At 32.7% G+C, this 22,902-nt stretch overlaps 1 protein-coding gene across 2 annotated transcripts; it reads right to left on the minus strand.

Annotated features, from left to right (window-relative positions):
- Positions 1 to 448: 448 nt before the first annotated feature.
- LOC134245678 (uncharacterized) lies at positions 449 to 12,739 on the minus strand. 2 transcript variants are annotated; one of them, XM_062727950.1, is made up of 11 exons: positions 12,483 to 12,739; positions 8,556 to 8,589; positions 6,875 to 7,045; positions 6,293 to 6,405; positions 5,316 to 5,433; positions 4,811 to 5,028; positions 4,512 to 4,559; positions 3,828 to 3,942; positions 2,627 to 3,277; positions 2,467 to 2,508; positions 449 to 2,387 (listed from the first exon to the last, which is right to left on the minus strand). In XM_062727950.1, exons 1-11 carry the CDS (start codon positions 12,576 to 12,578, stop codon positions 1,315 to 1,317), a joined length of 2,679 nt encoding a protein of 892 aa, XP_062583934.1. In that variant the 5' UTR covers positions 12,579 to 12,739; the 3' UTR covers positions 449 to 1,314. The 2 variants fall into 2 exon arrangements, with proteins under 2 accessions (XP_062583934.1, XP_062583935.1); XM_062727951.1 differs by having other exon boundaries at positions 450 to 2,387; positions 6,875 to 7,042; positions 12,483 to 12,735.
- Between the last annotated feature and the right edge of the window lie 10,163 nt (positions 12,740 to 22,902).

Here is a 22,902-nt window from a genome sequence, read left to right on the forward strand (position 1 = left end):
CTAGACAGACTGATGGAGGGCAAACACTATACACCGAAGAATCTTCGATTACGGGGGCATAAAAATGAACCCTGCAGATCCGGCATGGTATGTAATTTACTCCTGAGATCATCATATTGCCCTAAAAGTACATCTTATACAACTTATTCTACTCGTTGAACGCTTAGATTATTCCATATACGGAATTACTATTTCAATTTATATCTATACATGGCAAAACACGAAGGAAACCCCTTTCTTATGTTATTGTTGCTTGGATCCGCACAAAGACCAGACAAATGTTAATGGTGAAAATAAAGAACTGGGATTACTTACAATCACTTACAATCTCACAAATAGCACAAGATGTGGGATTTGTTGCGAACGTTGAGTAAGGTACACAAAAATCGTTACTTGAACAAAAGTATAGATTAATTGCCTAACCCTGAATATATTTATCACTTCTTTTTTGATTAACACTATATTCTATGTTCATTACTTTTCTATATAGAAATTAAAACAAAAATATTATGGAGATGGCAATGATTTGGCGGCAAAACATCACAGAATACAAAATATATTGAAATGTACCTTGGAATTACCTACGTTTATGGAGTGAAGAGGTACCTGGATTTTGTGGGTAAATACTTTTCATCAATTTATCATTGCCTTTGTGGTACTGATGCTTTTGAATTGTGTCGGCTCTCATCCATATTCTTACAGATATTCCAAAAACCTATCATGTCAAAATTAATTTCCGTTCTACGACCCAGTAAAAGTTTGTTTGAACCCCATTCCTCTATTGATTAATAAACTCCAACAAATAAGTTTTACATTTGAAACAGAAACGGAAAAAAAATATAGTATATTTGGACCTTGAATCCAATCCTACTGCATCACAAGTCAGGTGTTCAGCCGTTTCGGCTATAAGATAATAGAACTAGTATGTCTACGTGTGTTTCATCGTAGCGACAAGGGACTAAAATAAAGAAGTCCATCAAACGTTTTACATTTGGGTTCATCTTATCATGCTGAAAAGTACGTTTTCAGCCAAAAATATCCTGTACATTAAAAGATAGAGACCGATGTAAGGCAATAAGCTCCATTTTGTTGGAAACCAGTTATTTGTGAGAAACCAGTTATTGACGTATTTTCCTGCATATTGGTTGGCGAAGATTCAGTTGTAGAGGTAAGCTCTCATATGTCGGATGTAAAAAAACCAGCATATGTCACTGTAAACTGAATGATATTCATGATAGAGAACATGTTTTGAGGTAAATTCCTGTCAATCATGAGAAAGGATCAAACTTTGAGGTAAGATTTGAATTCTGAAAGTCAACAGCTCAGGCCTCCGACACTGATAGTGTCTTCTACAGCGCTTCTGTCTTTTTCAACGCTTCTATCTTCTTCCTCATCCCTGTCTACTTCCACACTTTTCTCCTCGTCTTTAGGTTCCTCTTCATCGTCGTCCAGTCCGACCATGTTCTGAAAACAGACAGGTGTTCCACTTCGATGATTTATTGAGTTACAAAGCGTACCCAAATTCTCCTCAATCAGGGAGCGGGGATCTTCAGATACACCCGTTTGTCTCATGTTTCGTTCGTTGAAGATCATAATTGCTTCCGAAAAAAGACTGCCGTCCGCATCATAGTAAGACGTATTTTCTGGAGGAATAAAGTTCTCTCTTGTGTTCAGTCGTGAAATCTCCTGACTTTTTCCACATCCTTTCAATAAAATCGAATGTTTAGAGGTTGCTGAATTTGAAAGAGTGAACTGTGGAAACGAGGCAGTGACCTTATTTGGATATCCAAAAGGTACACCCATCTGGTATTCTCCAATTGTAACAGCTGCAATACTTGAACATTCCTCTTGGGATTTGTCTTCCAAGAAAGGAAAATCTGTCTCATTTTCATATTCACTATGGATGCCCGAGTCCATTCGATTGTACGGTATCGGGAACGTTTTAGGTGTCTCTGGTATTTCAGTAATAACCCGATCATTAGTTGTCCAGCTTTTTCGCGGCTCTTGTTTTACGTTATTACGTAGGAAGTCGAGAAATAAGTCTAGCTCTGTGTCTAAGACAAATTTTGTCCAGTACTGAATCCGCGGCAGAATACGATACGCAGTATTCCTCGATTCAATTACAACAAATCGACTCTGAAGAAGGGTCTGTGTTATAGAAGGTATTTCTTTGTCTTTAAGAAATCTGCATTCAAACTTTGTAAAAGAATGCAGATTCATCCAGAGAACAATTATGGAGGAGTCCGAATTGTTTATCAAGCCACTTTTGTTTGGGAACAACAACGTATTCACGCTGATATGAAGATCATTAATTATCAAACTCATCAGACCTTTAGCATCATCTGAGTGCTTAACATCATGGACGATCAACACAGATGTTTCAATACCTGAAAAAAGGATGAAAAGAGTCATCTTTACGTTATATGATGATGTAAGACAGGAATTCAATCGAATGAATACACTTACGTGCAGGATTGGGAGAGCTTGATTTTGAATCAACAAATGGACCTGTAAAACCAAAATTATTGTATGTAAGGGTGATAAAGATTAGCTTTGACTTATTTCAGGATTTTTTCAAAGATACGCATATGACAAAAGAAAAATAATGAAAAAGGTTTTCACTTACCTCTTCTTTTGAACTTGACAACGGCAAAGATAGACGCTAATGCCCCAAGAGTGATCCCTAGGACAGACAAGACACTGGCGGGGATCGCCAACGTCTTCCCACTGGGCTGTGATCCGCTCCCAGACTCCTCAATAACCTCCTCAAAATTCCTCTCCAGCTGGCTGTTATTCTCGGACACCTCGGACAAACTCGAATCCAAAGTAGAAGACGGTCTGAAGGACACAAATGATTGCGTGAAGATGTCCTTTGGAGTTTTGGCGACAGTTTGGACACTGGTTGACTGGAAAATATTGGAGTTCCTGTTAAGAGTTTTGATATGAATTTTACTATCTGATGTTGGCCTCTTGAAGACTTTCTTTGGAGTTTTTGTAGTTATGTCTGTTGCCTGGGACCGACTGGAGACCCTGTTTGGAGTCTTGATGAACGATGGATCGTCGTTCGAATGTGGATCACTTAAAACCTTGTGTGGAGTTTCAATGAGAGTTGTTCCGCCCGTTGATTGGGAGCCATTAAAAATCTCTTGTTGTTTTCTGATGAGTGTTGTGTTGTTAGTAGGCTTGGGCTTATTATCCAATTTCTTGGGGTCAGATGACGTCAATGTGGGCACCGTCACAGACGTTTTCATACCAGCTTCAGAAGTATATGATGGAACTAAATAAAAGCATTGGTGAATAACATTTAATTTGAGCTTTATATAATCGACCAGTATTAGAATGATTCTTAGACATGATACCAAATAATTCCATTAAGAATGCGCTTAGTTAACAATTCTTCTATAGATTAAGTCAAGTGCTCTTAAAACCCTGATACAAAAAAAAGTATTTCAAAATTTAAAGAAATGTAGAATCTTAAATAGCTCACCTTTACTCAATACCACACTTATTCTACCCTATACTTTAATAAACGCTTAGAAAAATCGACTGTTGTTAGCATTAACAATCTAGAATATAAATTCAAACTTTCTGTGTGACCTCTACATGGTTAACACTTCTATAATTCCTTAATCTCTGTAATGATAAACTTAGGACTGTGTATCTCCTATATGGTAACACTTCTTTAAATCCTTACTTTATGTAATTATGAACTTGAACTGCCTATATGGTCTCCTATATGGGTACACTTCTTTGAATCCAAACTTTCTGTAAGGTTCAATTATCTAAGGATGGACTTACACATGGGTAACACTTCTAAAAATCCTTACATTCTGTAATGGTAAACTTTGGGCTCAGTGTACTTCTGCATGGGAAACACTCAGAGGACTTCTTGCAGCGACAGGAGGTACGTCCGCTAACCTTAAGGTCATCATAAGGCTCCACCTACCGGTAAAACAAAAGCTTTATATAATAAACAACAGGAAGCAAATTAAATTTTATAACTATCTATCAATCACAAAAATCGAATTCTTAAGGATGTTTGCATAATGACCGGCCGGAAGCCATTGAAGCAATTCTCGTTTGCTGTGCCGCCTCAAGCCTACTTATTTAAGAATTTAATACCAAGGTCCCATGTAGGTGTAGGAGTTTGCATGATTTTCTTAGACAACTTCTTTTTTCTGTTTCACCAAACTTCAATTCATATTTCATTATTTCCACTTTCGCTAAAATGAAACATCTTTTATTTAACCTTTTCGATCACTTATGTTAAAATTTCGAAGAGCTTCCTCAACTGCATAACAAATACAGGACTTATCCCCTTATCATACAATGTTTATTCTTTTTGCTAATTTTTCTCACCTCATTACTATGTAATAATATGTGCCAATATTTACTAAACATTTTGCTGTCGTTCATTTAAAAATACCAATAAACATTCATTTCACTATACCAGCTCATCATTTATCATTACACCCACTTCGTCGTACCGATTTATACAAAATTATACCAACCATTATTTCGTAGGTTCCTGGCTTCACATCTTTAAATTTGACGTACACCTTTAAGGAAAAGAGATGATAAAACTTGAGAATAATGTTATTGATGTGCATTAAGGAAGTATATGTCAGAAATATCTTCAGAGAACACAATATAAGTAACAAATTATATATAAAGTTTTGTAATATATAATTTATACTTCAATAAAATGGCTTTAGTGCTACAGAAATTACTTTCCGTGGGAAACGTTTTTAAATCGTAAAAAATTGTGTATTTTTGCTGTTTTAGATCTGATTTGTTTAACTTTACTTACCCATGGGGATAGGACGTAATCTATCCAGGCGTGGGTGGTGGTGCGATAACTGGCGTCCATGTTATTCAATGGTGTCACTCGCCGGAGTTTAATGTTGTAATACTTAATTCCATAACTCTCTGGGGCCGACTGAAACTGTATCTCGACAATCCGGTCACGTGAATTGTTTCGGAATAGGATCTCAGTATACCACGAGTAGGAGTTGTTAGGTGGGATACCTTAAAGGAAATTTATTTACAAAATTACCGTCTAATTTAATAGGTATGCCAAGAATATTAGAGACAGTTTGAAATGTTGCCAAATAAGGCGTTACTGGCGATGTCCCTCTTGCACTGGTCTAAATGTACAAGGATAAGGTTCTATCGTCTCATCCTTATTTATCAATTTGTTTTAAAGACTTAAATAGTTTTATTTTCCCATATCCAATAATAGTTTTTTATCATTATGGCATGGAGCAAGCTTTTAGCTAGAAGTAGCCGGTGACATGGGAATTATAGTACTTTACTTTGGTTTATTCCAGCGCGGATCAAGCCTCTGGTTGGAGAAGAAGATGTTGATCTTGGAAGCTGCCACACAGTGATGTTGGCGGACATCCTAAGTTTTAGCCAGACTTCAAATTCTCTCTGATAAAGTAAATACGACACTAAATTAAAATTAGTTTAGGCAATTCCTATAAATAAGCTTTCAACCTTTAACTGAAAATTGTATGTTTTTTTAAATTCGTGCCATTATGCATTTACATTAATCCCCTTAATTATTTGTCAATCTCTTTGTAAAATTGAGAAAAGTTGGTTATTTATTAATTGCTTTAGAATGAGATTTCCTTTGTGTCTGTCCGTTCGTCTGTCTAGCCGTCTGTACTTCTGTCCCTGCATATGTCAGTCTGTCCCACTTGGTTTTTGCACTTTTCTTCTGAACACTGAATTGATCTGATTTTTGGTATGTAGATTTATCTTCATGAATTACAGATCAAATTTGAATTTCGTTCTGTATGATTGATTTTTGACGGAATTATGGTATCTTTATTTCTATTTAAATGATTTACGATCGGGTTCATGATACACTAAATTCATGTTTCAAGCGAGTTTGAAACATTAACAAAAAGATGGAACCCTGTAGGGGGCATATATTGTTTATGCAATACTCTCAGAATGTTTGCTTTCAGTGAGAATGACCGGTAAACTCATCGATGAATTATTAGATGATAACGTTATATTATTAGAGAGAGTGGCCTATAAAACAACACTTGTATAGTTAGTCGATAACTTTTTATTATTATCGAGAGTACACGGCCTATAAACTAACCATTGTATTGTTAGGCGATAATGTTTTATTATAAGAGAGAGAGAGTGACCTATTAACTAACCATTGTATTGTTAGTAGATAACCAGCCATGAGAAAATAACATACATGTTATAAACTCATCATCGAACTTTTAGTCCATAAAGTTTTATTATTAGAGAGAGTAACATATAAACTCACCATTGAATTGTTAGTCGATAACGTTCCATTATTAGAGAGAGTCAACACAATGCAGCGCTTTCCATCAATAGATTCGATCCACGCCTCAAATCCCTGGATTCTTTCCGTAGAAGCTGTAAGATACTGGATTTTGTTACTGTGTGAACTCGGAGGATTAATTAAGGATCACAAACCTCTGTTAAGAGAGGTAACTCGCACTGCTGTAAATAGTTATTGCTTCTTTACAAATTTTCCGCGGAAGAGAGTCATTTCTGTCACATAATACCGGCAAAACAAGGTATTAAAAGTTCCTCGACTTAAGTTTGATTACAGAAAAATTATTTTACGACATATTGTATTAATATAATGGAGTTAATTCATGCATTTTTTTTTATTTGACATCCCCATCCTGGAAATCAACTCTTGCAATGACCTACGTCTCTGAAGCAGGAGATAAATATACTAATTAAGAAATAAAAGTTGACAAATAATTCACTTCCATTACTTTTAAAGTTTTTTTTTTTTAATAGTTATATGATATTTCTCCAGCTTCGATATGAAGATTTCTTTTTTTCTTTAATACAAATGGTATGAAAATATTACTTGTATTCGGTTGAATGTTGATGTTAACTTCTGAGTACCACTTGAATTCCGGTGGTGCCCCGTAAAGTTTGTGCACAGTTGAAATTGAGAGGCCAGGAGCCGCCATTGTAGTGTTTCCATGGTAATAAAGACCCGGATACTCCCTCTGAAGGAACTGCTCCGTACAATCTACTTAAAATCATTGCTTTTTTAAATATCGTTAAAAAATACTAAAAAGAAGTAGTATCTACCAATCATTTTACCCTTACCCATTCCTCGAGAAAAAATAAAATCGAGTAAAAAGTATATACATGTATAAGAAAGATATATAAACAATGCATTGTTTGTTATTTCTTTGTACAAAATACATGAAAGTGTAAAATATACGTAAAAGAAGAAACACTTGCTGTGGCCTTCAACTCAACATTTAGATATATCGACGATGTATTGAAAATTACCAATAGTTAATTCCATTCTTCCGTCGATACGATACATCCCAGTAAGTTGAAAGCAAAAGATATCACTGAGTCTGACACATCTTTTTCATATTTAGATATTGTACTTGACAAGACGTTAATGGTAATCAAAGTACCAAGCTCTATAAGAAAACGTGATGACTTTTACTTCATGCAGCAATATACCATCATCACTTGTATATGGAGTTTATATCTATTAGTGGATTCTACATGCAAGAGCATGCTCTACGTATGTTCAATTTCTAAAACGAAGTAAATTATTGACAAACAAGTTCATGGCCGATACAATGATCTAATTAGAAAATACAATTTATCATTGAGTCAGCGGCCTTCCAGAGGACGACCTTTCCCTAGTATTCCTAGGAAAACATACACTGACAGTCCTTAATCAAAGGGAGAAAATCGAGTTTAGGAAACTTAATTCCAGACATATACTTGTAGTGACATCTTGTGCCATCTATAACAGACTCGTTGGGTAGCTTAATCTCACAGCTCCCATCAATTTGTTTAAAACCCTTTCATATTCAAAAGATATGTAAATATTATCAGCCTTTCGTGTGATTCATTTTTTCTCATATCATTTATGTACATATATTTCTCGATTTTCTTGTACCCTATTTGTTGTATGTTTTATTCTAATCTCTGAAATGGACAAAATAAGTAAGATAAATGAATGCATGGATGAATAAATTAATACACAGAATTGACGACGGATTTTTCGGTTATTTCACGATAATGACAAGGCCCACACTGCGGGTGTTACCGGTCAGCAAGGGATGCTCACTCCTCCATTGCACATGGTCCCACCTCTGATGTTTCGGAGGTTCGTGTTTCCTTTGATCCTATTTTGTATTGTTTATCGGACCTCTGATCTTGAATACTGTTCGTTATCTCCATATTTGTCTTCTTAATGCTATTTGACATGTTTAAAATGTTTGTCCCCACGTCTTACTTATGATAAATATTAATCCTGAGAGGATAACTCGAAGGAGAGTGACAATATTACATATTTTACATGTAAACCAGTAAACTTTTTTTTCAATTTAAAACAAAATCCATGTTCATTACAGGTGTTTTGGTTTTGCAGCATTCTTTCATAAATTTAGAAAATTATATTTAAAAAAGACTTAAAACAATAGATCAGCGATTGTCTCATTTTCACAGCTCTCTGAGAGAGAGAGAGAGAGAGAAAGAGAGAGAGAGAGAGAGAGAGAGAGAGATCTTACCTTTATACAGAATCGCTCGGCATTTCTCCCCAGACTACAACACACGAAAAAATAGTTTTGGAAATGAATGAAAAGAATATACATGTATATATAATAAATATAAATTAGAATAAAAAATAAAAAGCAGGGATGTTAGTAAAATGTTAACGCTAAATGTTAATAAATATACATTTATATGTACACATGCATTTATATTGATACACTTATACCCTATTTATTTTGCAAACATGACTTTTCTAAAATTCAAGTCAAATTCCAAGGTTAAGGTATAAAGATTTAGGTACCCAAAGGAAGGTCTTGCCAAAAGTTATACATATGTGAAATATAAAAACTCAGCGACAAGTTTTCCTAACGAAGGTCAGTCTCCTATTTTTGGGACAAACATATCTCACATTTTGATTTTTTTTTTTATTTGACCCACTTTTGCAAAATTTTACCAAACCTTAGCATTAACTTTTGAATAGTAGGTACTTGGGAAATCATAATTAAAATGTATTTTCCTTCTCTCGGTACCATAATTGTGAAAAGTTTGACCTTAGCCTTTAAGTTTTACTATTTAAAAAAAAATGGATTAATCTTTTGATTTGAATGGGACGGAATGGGGGTTGGGGATCAATAAGACATTAAATAGGATATCAAAATAATATTACTACTTCATTTACATGTATGTGACGCAAATTATATAACTATTTAAGCAAACGAAAACTGTTTACTTATAATTGAAAAAAAAGAAAAATAAATTCTAAAATATTTCATATTTTTCAATACATTTTTTTATTTTGAATTTGGTTTGTCTTTAAGTTTTTTTTTTTTTTTTTTTTGCAAACTTTCAAATGGTTTTCTTCGTTTAATTGTTACTATAATTTTTTTTTATCGATATTTGTTATAATCATCAAATTAATATTTTTTTCTTAGAATATCTCTTCAGATATCAATTTCTTCTGATAAAACAATACTTTACAATATTCAATGTATATTCTTAAATCCCGAAAAAAAAATTCCCCGAGAAAAAAACCAAAAACTCCGAAGCATATCTTTATAAATCACACTTAGTGAAATATACGTAATGTGTGGCAATTAACTTTTTATTGGTGTCAAGTGTGTGTTTCCCGTCGCTGCTATGCACTCCATTAAAATAAAATGAAGCAACAAAACACTACGAGGAAATGTTACTATTCTGTGTCTTTGTATAAATAGGTAGATAATGATTAGTAAGAAATTTTATTTATTCTAAATTTTTATCGATTTATCTGTTTTTGTGTGAAAAGTTAGGAAAAAAATCATAATAAACCTGATAGTCCGCTAAAATTTTAATCGCTAAAATAGTTAAGTGTTCTATCTTCTTTGTGTTCAATTGCAAAGAGCTGAAACATTGTGTCCGCTGAAATAAATGTTGCCAAAATTATTGGTATGCATTTGCGCAGGGAAAAACACCAAGAAAACCCGCTATACTGTAGTACACATCTGTGGAACATACCAAAGAGCGATATATGGTAATTGTCTCAATTGGCCCCTTAAAATGAATATCTTGATTTTACTTTATATATAGCTTTAATTTGTACAGCTATATATGCGACCTTTATCGGTCATTTTCATTTCGATCAAAATGCCGTTATTTTAGAAATATTACATCATAAAAACCATGTTTTCCCGCCATTTTAGCATATTTTGTATAAAACTGCTTATTTTCAAGCAGTTTTTCTTCCAGAAAATATAGAGCGCAGCTTAGAATAAGCTTTATATTTTTACAAAGATGTATCTATCCAATACTAATTAGTGACAGAAAAATTATGTATGTTCTACACTGCGCTCTATGTTGCTCATAAGAAAAAACATCAAGAAAATGGCATATTTTTGGCTTTTTTGTTAGATAGCAAAAATAGCATTATTTCTCGTTATTTACAGCTAGTGAGTACATATAAATGTATATTGGAAATATTTCTAATATAATCTCTTCTACAAAATAAATATTAATTAAACATATCTGAATGTCATTCTACAATGTTGATTTTTAGGGGGCCAAAATTGGATCTTATCATATATACTCCTTTACCTACAGAAGGTCAAACTCCTTTCCTTGGGATCAAGATACAATGTTTTGGACATCTTCACCTTGGTGTTTGATCCACATTTGCGATTTTTAACCAAAACTTGTCCTTAACTTTATATTTTGAACGGTTTGTACTTGGGAACTTGTACATGTACTTCTGTTCAATTGTATTTATCTTGTGGCAGTTTCTTCCTTTGGGTACCAAAATCTTTTAAATGTTGACGTTGGCCTTTCAGTTTTACTATGAATTTTTAAAAATCTTTTGATTGAAAGGAGAAGAAGAGGGTGGAGATTGGTTAATTACACAATTTGTAATAGACCAAAATATACTTTGCATAAAATCTAGACCAAGAATAAGAAATTGAATTCATTATTTCCATTATTTTTTCCAATGTAAGTAGTTAACAGTGTTTCTGTTTATGAATAGTCCATTGTCTTTAAACATTTTCCTGCAGAATCAAGGCAATTACCCTATGTTGAAAATGAATATAGTGTCAATATGCACATCTTTACATGATATATTTTTTAACCAAGTCCAAGAAGCACTTTTTGTTAGTGTTTAGAGCCTCCTTTAACAAAAATATTATATCGCAATTTTTATTTTATATCATTTTGAATTCAGTCAGTTTTTACCATTAAAAAAAATTCAAATGGCTTTCTTTGTTTAGATGTTAGAATTTTTGTTTTTTATCATTATTTGTTACACTAATTAAATCAATCTTTTTCGTGGAATATATCTTCAGATATCAATCTCTGTTGATATTTCTCTGCGTGTTACAATACTCAGCGTATGTTCTCAAAACCAAACAATGATTTCCTTAAAAAAGAAAAAAAATGTATCATTATAATTCATATTTAGAGAAGTTTACGTCACATGCGTCAATTGCCAAATTCGCAGAATCTACTAAGTCCTTTTAATTGGTGTCAAGGGCCCGTGCTTCCTGTTTTTTCCACTCCATAAAAATAAAAGGAAGCAACAAAACACACCATTCTGTGGGAATCTTACTTCTTTACTTCTTTGTGTCTTTCCTAGCTATCAAAATGTGATTGTAAAAAAAGTATATTATTTAAAGTCAGTTTTTATCAATTTAACTATTTTAATTTTGTGTGTGTGTAGGGGGGGGGGTAAATAAAATATCGAAATGAATTTGCCCTCTCCTTTAGTCATATTCTTTAAATTGGAACAAAGACGCATGACTATGCATTTATTTGCTACTATAACAAGCATATTGAATCTAATTCAGCAAAATCATCTCCATGGGGCCCTGTGATGATTTGTTTAATAATTAGTGTTTTCTCTAGTGATTTGTAATCATTCACACATAGGTATATTTTTTTAATCATTTCGGATAAGCTTAACAAAAGCCACAAAGTTCTCCATGACTGTTCTCGATTGGGAGAATTTATCATCAACAACAGAAAAAAACTAAACAAACAAACAAATAATCAAATAAAAAAAATTAAATCATAAATAAAAATCAAAAAAAAAATCTTTGATGACAATCTCAGGATTTTTTTTTCAGCTAGATAAGGTTCTTTCCCAGCCACTCCCTTTCTGTACGTCACACCTATTATTGCTTACAAAAGTGATTTTTCTTTTAGAAAGTAATACCCGATTCAATATTGTATGATTAGACATTAAATATTTCACTCAACCACCTAAACCCCCACCCCACCACACTCGATCTACCTCAGAGTCTGTTTAATTTCTGTCCATACGCGTCGGTGGCAAATAGAAAGTGGGGAGGGGGGTGGGCTAAACCAACGAAAAAGTTTAACCCCAATTTTCAATGCCTATAATATGTATATATTTGCAAAAAACTAGGGGGTGCCCCTTCCCCCCCCCCCCCCCCCCGACGCATGTGCTGTCGACTTACCGGTACTATGGTACAAGGTTTCTCTGACACCTTCCTGACGTCAACAGAAGCGAAACAGAAAATAATCCAGAGGAAAACCCCTGTATAGGCATCCATCTCATCTCATGGCAGTGATTAAGTAAAACATAAAAAGGAGAACTTCATTTATCTGATCAAAACTCTTAAGTTTCGCCATAATCAACAAAAGAATCTACTGTAAAGCGGATGAGTAGGACAGTTGTATCATAAACCAACAGGGTTACTATCAACGGAAGGGGCCGAGCGCCGGAAACCGTCTTATATAGCGAATATTACGGACGGAAAAGCACTCTAACCTTATCTCGACAACTGTGCATGCTAATTAATCAAAGTACTGAAAGTAATCTAATGTAATTAAAAAAGAATAAAATTTAAAACAGAACGAAACAAAACAGAACAAAGACAAACAAACAAAAACTTATAATAACTAATTTAAAAAAGCAATCAAAAAGTATTTCAAGTAATCAATGTATACTTTGGAAGTATAATAATAATTCTGCAAATATGCACATTTATTAAATGTAAAATCTTGGAACTTTAGCCTCACATACTTTTACTCGAAGAATATTTTCCAACATGATATTGCTAGGAATATTAAATATAGGTCTTAATTTATATTATTAGAACAAGTTTTATATTTCCTTCAACAAACTTTGCCAAAATATTGAAGGAATGTGAAATAACTCAAGATAAAATTTACACCATTTTTCGCCTGAAAATTACATATTTTGACCAATATTTCAAAATTAACATCACTGACCCCAACTTTTTCTTTTCTTATTTTAACACTTAATTCATAAAAAGCTTGATTTAAGAAAATGTTTTATTGCCTATTTAGTTTTTTAATACCACAAATATGTTACTTTTTAGTTCAAAAAGGTCACACAATAATTAACGCGCATTAATTTGCAAGAATTGTTTAATTATTCAAAATATTCTACGTTAGATAAAACCATATTTATTGCCTTGGTTACATCTGATTAAATATGATAAATGTTAAAGTAATTAACCAAAGGGTTAAAATCTAAGTGCAAAAAAGGTCAAATTTATTGTACCGTAGATCAGTAAGATGAACACTGACCCCCAATTTTCTCTGCGATTTTGAGTTACTCTGTATGAGTACTTATCCAAAATATACTTCTCAAAAAATCCCTGATTTATTAAATTTCACGAGTGACATACCTTAAATAGAAGTGGTGAACTGCAGTCGAAAACTAGCAGGGATTATATTTTTTGCGGAATGAAGGCGTGTGAAAAATACTTGTTTTCTACCTCTCAAAATTTTATAGAACAAACAATAAAAATTAGTTAAAATTTTACACAATCAAAGACTTAAGATTGTATTTCCTTTCCAAGTTTATTAAAATCAATTACGTATCAAAGTTTCAAGGTAAAAAATGTTTAACAGACAAACATAATATGAAAACCTTATCATAGCACTGGAACAATTATTCTCGGTATACATGAAATTAACAATCGAAACATCAACTACATAATTATAACAGTCTATAGATAAATGTAAATGTTAACAATAGAAAGATTGATATGGGTACATCCCACTAATTATTATTAGAATCGGTAGGAGAAGAAAGTAGTGCAGAAAAAATTACAAGTTCCTTAATTTTCAGACTTGCATAAAAAAATTGGACAGATGTACTGAACTGAGCCTCACACTTGTTGATAAGGAGTATCTTTCGTACCAAAAAAGCTAGGAAAATGTAATTTATCAAGAAGATCAGCCGATTTATTTTGTGTATTATAACGCCAGTGAGAATTCTGAAATTCCCCTACTTTCACTTTCATTTTAGAGGTTCCCGCAGACACACGCATTTTGCCGGAAAACGAATCTGACATGCCACCTCGAGATTTTAACCAAGGAAAGACAAGTTGATGTGCTTTGATTTGAGGGGTCACTCACTTCTGAACGAAAATTAGGGACATCGCTATGAGAAGAAACGTTAACATTGTCGCCTATGGGAAAACAATTAGTGGACTGTACCCATTTAGCAAGGTTATCTTCAATGTCTACCCGACAACCACTCTACCAGTCGACTTGTCAACCCATCGACCTGTCAACCAGTCAATCCGTCAACCTGTCAACTTGTCAACTTGTCAACCTGTCAACCCGTCTTCTGCTGGAAAACTTCTTCTCATTTCCTTTTTATTATCCTACAACACGCATTAATTCGAATTTGGCGCATGAATCCGATTATTAAGCAAGGCGCAATTAATAATGTTAATGTTTCATCATTTCGACGTCCATAGAGTTACCAAATTTCTCCTTTGTGTTACATGTACATATATCATTTATTGAATGAATTTGCAGCATGTATAAAATATTATATGTAAAAAATGATCAGATGATACAAATATTATAGATATATACTATTTTCGATAAACTTTATTCATTATGTTTTATTTTTAAATTTTAAATATTGAAGTTTTTGTACAGATTGTCCATAGAGTAATTAAATATGTCGTTCGAGTAACTTTTCCTACAGTAACAAAATGGATAGTAACGCCAGGGAATTACTACATCAAAAGTTACAAGTATAAAAGCAATAGTTGCATTAAAAAGATAGAGCACAGCTCCTACATCATGTGTATTCCACTTGAAAGTCGCTCAATGCATCGCAAACATTATATATTAATTTATCTTCACATTATTTAAGTAACTCCAAGGACCTAAAAATAAATTACTCTCTCAACCAAACTCAACTGAAACCAAATATTGTGTCTACGGGGTGAAACACACATGTTTTGTGTCTTTTTATATTTTGACGGGTACAATATCTTTAGAAGGCGGCTGATGCTGAAGAGTTCCTTCAAGGAAAATAACTGTTACAGATAACTTTTATGTCTTGGTTACTCAAAGGACATGGCGAAAATCACAAAGTTTTTTTTAACGTTTATTGTTTAAAAAATTATATTCTTACTTTTTTCAGTCACCTTTTAGCATGTTTTTAAAAAATGATAAGTATTTACAATACATTAAAGCTATTTTCTCCAAAATTATATTTACTGTCTCAATATGGAGGGTTGAAAATACACCTTCTGCGAAATCACAAGCAGTTTTCTTTAATTTAACTCATGTTGAAAGATTTTTTTAGTATTCATATCAATTTTTAATCGTACTTTAAATCTGTTCTCTTAATTTTAGATGATTGTTAAGTTCATGAGCACAATTTCTTTTATTTTATTAAAATATTTACCAGAAAACTTGTATCACTGAAATCTGAACATTTTTTGAGAATGACCCATGTAACATGAGGCTGAACAATACATACATGTGTACTTTGAGTGAAAAAGAAATCATCTCTTAAATCTTTTTGATCAACCTGTGGTAGTTTTTTTTCTAGATTAATAATGAACTAATAAAGGAAGGATGTCACTATATATCAGTTACTATTTTCGTATTTATAATTAAATACTGTATATAGCATTAAAGTATCCTACAGGAAATGAAATCAGACAATGAGATTCAATTTAAAGTTTAATTTTTTTTATTTTGTAAAGTCTTGACGAAATTATTACAATGCTGATCTATGGTTACAAAAGCTGAAGGACTGTTGCTCTCTGTGTGAGTAAATTCGGACAGATAAATTGTCCCCCTATTTAATTTGCATACCGGTATATGAAAATGTAAATATTTGCCGGATATTTGCAAATATGGAGAGTAATTTTGGTATGCAGATTTTCTTGCCGAATTATAAATAAAGTTTGCATTTTTCCGCTTAAATGATTTTTGACGGAATTTGGGGACTTTCTTGTTTTTTAACTAAATTAAACCTTGGGTTTAATGGACTTGTATTGCTGGGGGCAATGGTAATACCCCATGTGTGTTGAATATTATTGCTAAGTAACTAGCTAACTATTACTTGTCCAGGAACTTAGCAGGAAGTTCATATAACTTTCTAGAATTTAGGTTGCATACAGGTAAAAATGCTTTTTAAACCCCTGCTTAAAATCAGTTGCCCTTTGTAAACACACTATCATTTCGACTGTATGTTTGACACCTTTCTTTCATCTAAAATCTTTAATACAACAATTTTAAATCATAGGAGAAAAGAACCATGTCACTTTGTTTTTTCTGCTACATTTATGTTTGAGTCCCTAAAATGCCCCTGTCCACTCAGATAATTACGGTAGCTGGTATAGGACATGGTATGAGATTTTTTTTAAATTTGAAATAAAATTCGTGGAAACGAAATATAATTCGTGGGATTATCAGTTACATGTATTTTTTCTGATTATTTTGTAATGCACATACGGATTTGAATGCAGCTACTAAGTATAGCCTCAAGGGTTTACAACAATAACTTATCTACTGTAATACTGTAAAATAATTTGTATTCGCGTGCGAGAAATTTTCACGGATATTCAACACTTGGCGCTTGAATTGTAAATCAAATATTTAGCAATACCAAGCACATCATTGGAAACCCCAGGGTTTCGGACCATGTATCAAGCAAGCTTCCAGCACTTTTAGATTTCAAAGGTATTAATGTCATAAAACATAATTATTGAAAGATCGCTTTCAATTTAATGTGGTAGGATTGTAAAGTAATTTTCTTTTATTCAATTATTATTGTATTATAAATCAATTAACTCCTAGAACGTGACTGCTACTGATATATGTAATACGTGATAGAGGTAGCAAGTATAGTGCATATGAATAATTAACCCTTCAGGGATTTATTTTTTCGTGACAACAGAAATATTATTGGGAATAATGTAACACAATTGGACCATACCGTACATATAAATAAACTATATATTAACTTTTTAATATATATATTAACTTTTTAATATCTGTTGTGTTTCGTATCTTTGATTAATAAGGACATATGTGTATAAGGCATAATAATCCTGATATGTCCTTGAGAGCCATTTAGGTTCTAATGTACTCTATTTGTATTTACTGTTTATGTGTTTAATGTAGTCAATACTGGTGTAAATATTAATGTGAAATATTATGGGTCAGCTTTAATGAAATATCATAATTGAACGAAGTGGTCAGTATCCCTTATTGGTATCTAAATAATTCAATGTATTGGAAAATGACTTGATAACATTAATTGACCACATTCAGAATTGTTATTGAATACTTGATTAAATCTGCAAGAAAATCGATCGAAGCAATTTCATAAATGACTTAAAAGCTTTCCAATAATTAATTATTAATCCAATATCTGACGATTGGAAATATGAAGATATATATATTCGGAGACTAATTTAGATCGAGAGAGAGAGAGAGAACAAGAACTTTATACAAACGTTTCAGACGTACCACTATACGAACTTTGTGCCCCCCTGTACTAGTTTGGCTTCCAGTGGATATACCAAGTACTAACTCTATAATTTTTTGACTGTACCAGTGTTGACAACATTGTTCTAACTTTATATGCATAAACGTCTATATATTGTGCAACAGAGACTTAATAAATATATATATAACCGTATCCAAAGTCGTTGTGTTATAGACGTTCATTTGGTGTCGTGACCAGGATTTGGATTCGAACGGGTGACTATTGGTTTGAAATCTGTAATTAAACTTAATGCTTGTGACCGGGAATAAAGACATCTCCATGTTAATGCCAATGACTAAAGCCATGTCAAGTATAACTAAAATGTCGAACGCGGAGGGAAAATGTGGCAAGGTAGGACGTAGCTTTCTGACCCAAAAGTATCTGTAGCCTGACCAAGTCTTGACGTAAAAAATGATTTTCAATAATAGGTTTGGCTTATTGTTTTAGGTTCTTTTAAAGGATAATTCTGACTTATAAAGCAAATGGTTTTAAAAATAAAGAAAACTTTGAAATTTTATTCAAAGAAATACTTTCATCATTCAGTGTGCATTCCTTTCTACTAAAAATAAAATTATGTATTTGACTGTTTCAAAGGATTGAGATTAAAAAAAATCATCATTATCTTGAAAATGAATTTATAAACACAAGGAATGCATTTAATACTATTGTACATATGTAGTGCTCGTAACTGGTGATAGCTCGCTTCTAATCAATGTTGTTTATTAAAAAGAAGAGAGAAAATATTAAGCAATATCTTGTAATGAACAGGCAAGAGAAAATGGTAACGAAATTCACGCCAGATTTATTGTCACATTTTTCAATTTTGAATTTGACTAACTAGATTTATTTTGAAGTAATATAAATTTTGACAAAAGTGCAACACTAAATCAAACATACATTGGGGTTTATTGTGGACTAAATTTGAGGCATATGACGTTGGTCTGATACCAAGGACGATGAATAACGTCTGACCCAGTGTTAATGGGCCGTCATAAGTGTTTGTACTAATTCTGACTTCAATTCGCTGCGAGGATGCGATTGTAAAAGAGGATAGTACCGTGTATATGTTTTAAAAGAATATTGACTGTGAATATCACAATTCGTGAAAATGAGGAACACGACAGGTGATAGCAGTCCTTTGAAGATACTCACAGATGAAGAAAAGGTTGGACACTAAAGATAATTATTTACTGATTTGTGTTGTACTTTTCAACAGATTTACCGAAACTGAATACATGTAAGTCAATTAAAAATTCTGACGTTGGAGAACAAAAACTCTTTTAATTCGGACTTAACTTTTGGATTCAAAGTTAAACTCAAAGGTATGGGATCCGGATACACTGGTGACTTCTAATTTGAAGGGCGATGCTACCGCCTGGAGTGGTGATAATTGCACTCCGTCATCTATTAATCCTTTATCTCAAACTGGGAGTTGGCCAAATTTGGTTTATTCTATTTTAATAATCAGCATCGCTTTAATCCTGGGTTTTCTATTTATTATCTATTATAAATGTAAAAGACGTTGGTCAAGTAGATTTTGGCAAAAGGTTAAGAAAGCAGGCGGAGAGAAGGAAGGCGATTAAATCCCCAAGTGAAGATAACACTAGCAGACACAATATTGCATCTGCACCATCACCGACTACTGCTCTCATCGCTGGAGTTGACTCTGTCCGAAAGTTTACCCGAAACTGAGGACAGATGTTCATATAGTTAAAACTGACGACCCCGCTGCATTGTGAATGATCTCTTGTGTAAGTCGATCCCTCTTTCGAACAAGAGCCGACGATCGTGAATATTGGACAGTTTATTAATTTCGAGATTAATTTTTAATATATCCTGCATTACTGTGTTGTTCGTATCCAGGTGAAGGAAGACTTTATTGTCTCGTAAACTATGTGTTGTAACTATTTAACCATTCTTTATATTACTTCTCGTTTAACATGATGTACCTTTAAAGACGAGGGAGAATTACTTATGCCGATACTTACAAACCAAGAAAAAATTCACAAGTTCAAATTCCAACAACTATGAATTAAACTAATTCATCTCTTGTGAGGGAGGAATGTAACACAATTGGACCATACCGTACATATAAATAAACTATATATTAACTTTTTAATATATATATTAACTTTTTAATATTTGTTGTGTTTCGTATCTTTGATTAATAAGGACATATGTGTATAAGGCATAATAATCCTTATATGTCCTTGAGAGCCATTTAGGTTCTTATGTACTCTATTTCTATTTACTGATAATGTGTTTAATGTAGTCAATACTGGTGTAAATATTAATGTGAAATATTATGGGTCAGCTTTGATGAAATATCATAATTGAACGAAGTGGTCAGTGTCCCTTATTGGTATCTAAATAATTAAATGTATTGGAAAATGACTTGATAACATTAATTGACCACATTCAGAATTGTTATTGAATACTTGATTAAATCTGCAAGAAAATCGATCGAAGCAATTTCATAAATGACTTAAAAGCTTTCCAATAATTAATTATTAATCCAATATCTGACGATTGGAAATATGAAGATATATATATTCGGAGACTGGGCGGGCGGAGGACAGATCGAGAGAGAGAGAGAGAACAAGAACTTTATACAAACGTTTCAGACGTACCACTATACGAACTTTGTGCCCCCCTGTACTAGTTTGGCTTCCAGTGGATATACCAAGTACTAACTCTATAATTTTTTGACTGTACCAGTGTTGACAACATTGTTCTAACTTTATATGCATAAACGTCTATATATTGTGCAACAGAGACTTAATAAATATATATATAACCGTATCCAAAGTCGTTGTGTTATAATATACAATTATGGACTGTTTAGAAGGGAGACATCACCAATTATCAGGTCTGAGTAGGGTTGTCACCCGAGGGCGCTTGCGCCCGAGGGTGACAATCCTACTCAGACCTGATAATTGGTGATGTCTCCCGTCTAAACAGTCCATAATAGTTTTATTATCCTGAAGAATATACCATTATCAATTAGATAGAGAAGAAAATAGTAATCAAACCTCTTATTTTCTTCTACTCTGCTCCTATTCCATACTTTCAAAATATGTCAACAAACAACTTTGACGTCATCGTTAGAATTTATTGTTTACCGATCCCGCATATTTAGCCATTGTACTTATAAATAGGAGTTATCTCGCTTAAACCACTGTAGTTTTATTCAAAGGGCGACAACACAGTTGTAACCCTGCATGCTCGCTTACGCTATTTCATTGTCATCTGAAGGGAGATAACAGTTGTCTCCATGCACATGGCCTGCTCTAAACCAATAAGATTGACTGTATAATTCTGAAGGATAATAATGTCTAATCGAAACCGACACCATGTTTGTTAGGGTAAATAGCAATAAACCCTTATCATAAATATTGGGTTTATAACTTAATACAATTGATTTCGGCACCTGGTGAATTCGGCACTTCATGAAAAGCTAAATCATTTAGAAATCAGTTATAAAAAAAACATAGTTAAATCATTTCAACCTGTAATTTCTTATTTTTGTTAAATTTTGTTAGTTATGTGAAAAAAAGTTGCTTTGAAACAGTAAATACGCTTTATTTTATTATGATGCATGAAGAATTACGTAATGGAAACCCCGGTCGGCCCACTAAACAGGGGCAATCTTCTCCCATTTAATATACATTGTTAATAATTATTTAGGGTGTTTTCACAAGCATTTGTCTACTCTTTTGACCTAATTTTAGATATATTTTAGGAAATTGATTTCAATGAATTATCAGTGTTTTCTTTCTGTTGTAGCAAGGGAAGTTTATATCCACCGGATGTTTACCAATTTTAACCGGATGTTTACTTATTTTTACCAAAAGAAGATCATATCTCACATACAGATTCACAATTATAATTGTGTCTTTCCGTTTAAGTGATTTAATCCGCATTTATCAATAACCGAGAGACCGAATTGAAAATTGAATTAACGAAATTCATATAATTATTTTCTAGAACGCTCAGATGACTTTCTAAAAGATAAATATGGCATATTGAGAAAAAAAATTAAAAAAAAAAAGAAATCAAGTGTACATTTTTATATTTGTATGGCTGAATATGCAGATGCTTGTCGAGTGATGTTATGTAACATTTTCATAAAGTACTTTATCTACATGAAGAAATGAAGTACTTGATTTTTGAGTGGTGGTTAAAACAAACACTTGAAGTTCTGATCACAACAGGTGGTCTTAAAGTGAAACCGTATTACATTGAGAAAAAATTGATGACACTTGGCCGACCCTTCAGTATAATAAATACTTTATATACTGTCTTTCCGAAATAAAAAAGTTTCCTTCAAAACTTGTACTTAATGACGATTGGTTAGTATAACTCTTATTTGATCAATGTTTCGATACTCAGTAACCAAAAAACAGGCTCTTTGTGCTTGCTATGACATTTGACCTTTTGTATAGCTGACACAACTGTCTTTGTATAATTACACTTGACATCTATAAACGATTAACAGTAACAGTGATAAATATATACCCAACGATTCCATTATACTTACAGCGTTACTGTAAAATATTTTAATTTTACAATTTTCTCCTTGTTTTTACTATTATTATTATTATAACTTTTAATTAAATCAGCATTAAAATCCTTAATGTTTGAAAAACATTATGTGGTTCGTTATTTCTTGGAATTTAAAGCTCTAAATTGATTATATCATGTAATGCTGCTTTACATTGGAAGAATCAATGCAGGTAGATTGATTGTATGTTGTTTAACGTCACTTTCGATATTTTTTTCACTCAAATGAAGACGCCAACACTTGCCGATGGAGAGCTGTAAATTTTGTCCTATACTCAGAATTAAGTTCAATATTGTTTTTCAGTGAAAAGAATTAAATGTAAAGACAGGAAGTCTGGTTCATATCGCCATCTGGTGATCCCTGAATAGAACTCAGAAACCGGAAGTAGTGTTATTGACAGAAGAAAAAGCTTTTATCATTACGAAGATTTAATTGAGGAAAAAAAACTCCAAATAATGTCAAAACAAATGCTTATAAAAGTCAATTATAAACATAAAACAAAATTCAAATTTACATCAATCATTGTTCT

Source organism: Saccostrea cucullata, unplaced genomic scaffold (assembly GCF_032062105.1).
Source record: "Saccostrea cucullata isolate Sc308-1 unplaced genomic scaffold, CSIRO_AGI_Scuc_v1 ctg13026, whole genome shotgun sequence".
In the NCBI taxonomy this organism is placed as follows: Eukaryota; Metazoa; Mollusca; class Bivalvia; order Ostreida; family Ostreidae; genus Saccostrea; species Saccostrea cuccullata.

Bases quoted from the DNA above. Each gene is read 5' to 3' on its own strand.
- LOC134245678 (XM_062727950.1), bottom strand. From the start codon at position 12,578: ATGGATGCCTATACAGGGGTTTTCCTCTGGATTATTTTCTGTTTCGCT. The intron at 7,046-8,555 runs GTAAGATCTCTC...AATGATTTTAAG, and splicing joins CCGAGCGATTCTGTATAAAG to TAGATTGTACGGAGCAGTTC. The intron at 5,434-6,292 runs GTGAGTTTATAT...TTACTTTATCAG, and splicing joins TATCGACTAACAATTCAATG to AGAGAATTTGAAGTCTGGCT.